Here is a 6,080-nt window from a genome sequence, read left to right as displayed (position 1 = left end):
TCCAAATGATCTCAATCCAGAACAAAGAAATGGAGCCTCAGGAACAGGACAAATAATATAGAGAGGATAGAAGATATAACAATGATAAGACACAACTACATTGGAGGCCATTTTAAATCTATTTTTTTAGAATACGACATAAATTAAATTATGTACTTTTGCCCTGAAGCTTTGCCGATAGTTATAAAGTCATTAGATATAACAGGTTTTGAATTTATTCTACAATTTTATTTTATACAATTGGCAAAATAAAGTTAATATAAGTGAAAAAGAATGTACAAAGTTAAAAGTAACAACATAAAGTTATCGAGGATTAGGCAGTGACATAACAAAAATAAATAAAAAAGATATCAGATAGTTAGGAAACATAGTCATATAATGCAGAACGAGAAATAATGAAAAGTTCGTAATAGAGCTCGTAGCTCGTAGTATAAAAGACACTGTCATCTTTTAAAATATATTTATGCCAAGAACAAACAATACTAATCGGCCTAGATTAAAGCATTTTTATAGATTCTTGCGGAAACTCTTTTGAATGACAGATAGGCTATGATATATAATTTCCTTTAAGTAATATGTTGCGCCATCTTTGCGGAAATAAAAGGATTACCATATACCAGTCACATAAATAAATGCAAACCAATCTATTTTGACAGGAATTAATACTTATTTAAATCCTTTATTACTTCATTCAGATGCTATCCTGTATCTAGATGTTAATCAGATAAGACGCAAACAGCCTTGCAATAAATTGATTATTGTGAAAGCTATTTCTGTACGCTTCGAGCCACAGAAAGAGATAGATTACAAGTCAATTGGTTAAAATGAAATAAACTTTTTTCTACAATTAGAGTCCGTATAGCTTAGTGGTGCTGCTTCTTATGGTTCACACTATTATGTTATGACGATCGACCCAATCAGCAAAGTCCGGTCCGCATTCGTGCACCGTCGCGAACCCGCCCGGTAGCATCGTCACAACACACCTTTCGACTAGATGCTCTGCCGTTTCGGGTTCTTGCCCACAGCGTGGACATAAAGGACAGGAAGTTAGACCCCACTGATGTAACGCACCGGCCGTTAGGCAGCTCCTCGACCGAAGCCGATTCGCAGCTACCCAGTGTCTCCTCTTACTGGTATCAAAGCCTGGCAACTTCTCACCAAGCTTAGAGGAGTGTAGGTCCCCGCCCCCACGAGGGATTGAATTCGTCCAAACCGACTTCCATCTCGTATGTGCAGCTCTGTCCGTAGTCAGGGATTCTGCGTACAAGGGTTGCCGGGACTTATTTCGGCTCGAAACGGGGGCACCGTTCATTATGCGCATGAGAGGGGTATCCCATTCCCTCTCTCTTTGATCTTACTCAGCCAGTTTCCCGTAATGGTCTCCCTCCGGACATCGGGGGGCTGGATCGCTGTCATCACCGGGCCCCATTCTCTAGGGGTTGTTGCTAGCGTTCCCGACACTATGTGCATCGACTTGCGAAGTTTTACATCCACCTTCTCAACGTTTCTGCTTCTACCCCACACTGGAGCGCAATACTCCGCGGTGGAATAGCATAGTGCCAGGGCGGATGTTCTCAGGAGCGCTTGGCTAGCGCCCCAAGTCGATCCCGCCAGCTTCCTCAGAAGACTATTCCGCTTCTCTATCTTCCGGGCAACCCCTTCGAGATGAACCCGATAGGTAAGGCTGCGATCCAGCGTCACCCCTAGGTATTTTGGACGCGGCTCATATGGGAGTGGCTGGTCCCCGACTAGGACATGCAGCTTAGTGGTAGAGCACCCGCCTCACAAGCGAATAGACCGGTATCTATTCTGATTTTTTAAAAAGTCCCCCCCCCCTCTCTCTCTCTCTCTCTCTCTCTCTCTCTCTCTCTCTCTCTCTCTCTCTCTCTCTCTCTCTCTCGTTTACAAATAACTTCTCCGCCGGTGACGTCCAATCAAGGGACGCTACTCTTCCGCTAATCTCATTCCCTATATTCAAAAAAGGATGAGTGACAATAATTGTAGCTTGATAGTACATTTCACAGACATGTAACGTTATAATGGTGTTGAAAGACTACAGACAATAAAATGTTATGTACACAAATCTAGTGATTTTATTTTTACAAAAAGCTAGCGTATAATAATGAAGATGAAGATGTGTATGATTTTTAATGGTCAAGGTGATCATGATGATAATGACGGTGATAACGATCACCATTAGAATGATGACGATAGAGAGATGATGATTATATTGATTATAGTGATGATGACGATGATAATGATGATGTTGATGCTGCTGATGATGATGACGGTGATGACGATGATGATGATGATGATGATGATGATGATGATGATGATGATAATGATGATGAAGATGATGATAATGATGATGAAGATGATGATGATGATGATGATGATGATGATGATGATGATGATGATGATATAATGACCATGAAAACACGTAATAATAACGAAATTATTACAATATAAATATAAAACGGAATGATTTTTTTAAAATGTAGCATGTAGAAACATTTTGCAAAATATAATTTTACCATTTCTCCATATCACCACAAAGTTCAATATAAATATATAACAAAACAATTTGTAGAATATGTTGCATTAAAATTCCATACGAAATTGGCAAGAAATAATATCGTGAATGAAATAAAAGGTAAAATATTAAGAAGAAATAAATTAATTCTTATCTCTATTGTTCATTATGTGGAATTTAGTTTAATTTCATTATTGTTAGAAATCCAACAAATATTGATTTATCAAGAGTTGTTTTTAATTCTCTGGGTTGAAGTTGAAGATCACATTTTTCAAGATTGGAAACATTGCTCTCAGCAAGAATTTCACTTAGAAGATGGAATTTATTTATAACTTTGTTAACAATAATATAAATTTGAATTATTTGTTATCAAATTCCCAAACTTGTATCATCGCACAAACTCGTAAATAGATGTGTACCTATACATGAAACTGTTTATAAAATCTTGTTGAAATATACACGAAATAAGTCTTGAGTGCTAAAAAGCTGAACTCCTGCATATTACTGTTATAATATTGTCGAATGATCAAAACGTAATAAGAAACAAGAACTATCGACTACATAGCAGGCCCATTCAACTAGTAACATAAATATAACGATCGTCTCAAAACGGTGTAATGTGTGGTGGAACCTTGTGCGTAAAAGTGTAACTTGTAAAATTTACGTCATAAATTAATGCCTTCATTTCTCTTCTGAGTGAGTTTTGTTTGTTTTTTTAATAATAAAACACCTCTAAATTCTGATGGTTTTTACTAGTTCAGCCCGAAATAGCTACAGTGGGTCACATCTCTGAGTCCAATATTTAGTCATTCTTTAAATGCATGCTAGTATAAATAAGTTCCAAGAACTGACGTCATCAAACTTTTCAGCTTTTTTCCCTCAGATTCGATTGATGCAAATAATTAATCGCACAACAGTCTTGTCTTACTTGATTGATCAAAGGGAGAATAATGAGAGTTCAAAATGTCCATTATCATTTATATCCATCCACATCTAACCCTCCCCTCACCAGTCATATTCCAGCGCCGTAAGACCCATGGAGCCGAAGTTTATCCCGGTTTCTATAGCATGAGAAGGACAATAGCAATTGCTTGATACCTTTGGATGGGACGCTGGTCTATCGCAAAATACTTTTCGCCAGATCTAACCGACCTGACTACTCATATACTGCTGGCTGGACAGGCGGGGTAAGGGGTAGAGGGGGGGGGGGGGGTCGGAAAAAAATCTCGACTGCACCCGAGATCGATCTTGGTCCCTTTGCGTGTGAAGCAAGTGCTCTACCAAATGAACTACCTGGACCCCCCCCCCCCCCCCCTTCTCCTCATCAACGGTAGGGAAATGGTCACATTCGTTACAATACATATAACATTTTTCTTATTCATGTTTGCTTTATAAATCACACAATTTGAATTTTTTTTTTTAATTATATTTACAAAAACTGGATGCTGTTTTGTAAAGTTTGTTTTGCTTAACAAAATTATGTTATTTAGCATGCACTACTTGCTTTTAAGTTTGACTTTTAAAATTCAATTTATTTGTTGGGTCGGTATATTTCAGTAAGAATCTTGAAAATTGTCGATAAGGAGAAAATTAAAGAGATATTCTTTCTCTAATTTTTCAACATTCTGGACATGAAAAAAGGAAGCATTTTATTTTCTTCTATAAAGACTGAAACAGCTTTTGCAATTGAAAATTGGTGATTCTTGGTTTAGTCCTGTCACGGACCTACTTTTAGTTTTTAGAATGAATGTTGTTTCAAATAAAAATACCGTCCTCAAACAATTAGGCATTTACAATTATAGGTATGCAGTCTGTATCCAAAGAAAAATGCTTTAAATAGTTCTTTTAATCAGAGCACTTATACCGTTTTCAATAACGTTGTGCTGGTTTTAGATTTTTAGAGTGAATAAGAAAAAAAAATACGTTTATCTGACGGTTTCTAGTGTTGCCTTCTTTAAAGTTATTTAAAGCTTTTCTAGTTTTTCGCTGTAATAATTTGATAACAACCAGGTTTCGTTATTCAGGATTTTTATCAAACCGCGTTCATGCATTCTAAGCTAACCTATAGTATATAATAATAAAATCCAGGTCGTGTCACTATTTAGATAATACTAGAGTATATCGCGGTGGTTGTTGCAAACCTCTGTCAAAGGAATATTGAATATTGGAGATAAAATTTCCGCCAGATTTTTTGGGTCATTTTAAAGACCTGTTTTAAAGTATTCTTTTTCACAAGGATTTGTTGTCATCTACACTCGAGTGTTAACTATAATTTTTTCATCGATAGTCGGTTTCATCTCCACATGGTTGGTCACGCCCTCATTTAAACGCTGGAATCGAGTACAGAAGAAGATCTTTCTCATCACTCTGTCGTAAGGTTCCAAACTTCTCATCCAGGTTGGTAAAAACTTCCAGTTTTGCAGCCTTTTGGGCAAGCTTTCCGGTCTCTTGTTTTGGAACCATTTAATGATGGCGACAGTGATGCACGTCACAACAACAGGGCTCAAAATGGCCGCCAGAACGTACCAGCCGGCCATTGACAAGGCAAAGACAGTGGCAGGGAAGAGGAAAAACATTAAGATAATGTACAGGATCGCAAACCATCGGTATTTGGCTGTGCGGTTACCAAGAAACTTGGCAAGGGGAATCGCGGGGCGGAAGAATGGTAGAGGATAGAAAATCATGATGCCAAAAATGTTGAAAAATAAATGGGCAAAGGCCACTTGGAGAGAGTCACGAAGTTTTTCTCCGGAATTTGCCAGGGCGGAGAGGATTGATGTGGTTGTGGTGCCGATATTTGAGCCAAGGGTGAGAGGATACATCCTTTCAATTTCTATAACTCCGATACCGACCAGTGGCGTCATACTTGATGTAAATATGGAAGAGCTTTGTACAACAATGGTGAGACCTGCTCCAATAAGTATGGCAAGATAGCCCGTCAGATATCCAAGGGGACCTGGACATTGGGGAAAAAAAAGAAAGTTATAAATGATCGAAATATTCAAATTCATGTTATATATATCCTGGACTGGTCATGTTCAGGTGAAACCCATAACAATCCATTATTTGTTACCTTGGCAGGTAATATGGAACCTAGTTCCATTTCATATAGTACGAGAGGCCTGCCTGTATGGTGTCATTGTTTATTATTTTATTCTATAATTCGTTATATTGGGATGATCCTTTGTCAAAAAGTCAATAAGGTTTAAAGTTTGCCGGCCAAAAAGTTAGTGTTTTGTGATATGCACGGCAGCATATTAGCATGAACTGATTGTTTATTTCCAAGAAAAATCTCAAATATACATTTTCATGTGATGCTTGTTGTAAACTGTAGTTTTGGTTTTTATGTTATGGATCAATTTAGCTTTACATCCATATCCAAGTGAGACAGTATGAATCACTTCACATTAATATCCGATTGACAAGTTTGATTACATTTGGTAAAACAAAAAGTAAACCTAACTGTCAACATCAGGTGAAGAAACATTACAGGTTTGTATACCCACATATTACATATCGTATTCCATTTCAGTGGGTAATAATAATA

The 6,080-nt window shown here is 37.5% G+C and overlaps 1 protein-coding gene across 4 annotated transcripts in view; it reads right to left on the bottom strand.

The window, feature by feature from the left end:
• Positions 1 to 206: 206 nt before the first annotated feature.
• Positions 207 to 6,080, bottom strand: part of LOC144972759 (sodium-dependent phosphate transport protein 2B-like) — a 62,229-nt gene continuing 56,355 nt past the window's right edge. For all 4 annotated transcript variants that reach the window (XM_078914364.1, XM_078914374.1, XM_078914382.1 and 1 more), the window contains one exon: positions 207 to 5,489. In XM_078914364.1, the coding sequence (XP_078770490.1) occupies positions 4,783 to 5,489 (707 nt within the window). In that variant the 3' untranslated portion in view covers positions 207 to 4,782. The remainder of the gene's footprint in view (positions 5,490 to 6,080) is intronic.

Source organism: Berghia stephanieae, chromosome 1 (genome assembly GCF_034508935.2).
Source record: "Berghia stephanieae isolate SIO BIC M18660-M18661 chromosome 1, UCSD_Bste_1.3, whole genome shotgun sequence".
In the NCBI taxonomy this organism is placed as follows: Eukaryota; Metazoa; Mollusca; class Gastropoda; order Nudibranchia; family Aeolidiidae; genus Berghia; species Berghia stephanieae.
Note: the sequence above shows the minus strand (reverse complement) of the source record. Positions and strands in the feature narration are given on the sequence as shown.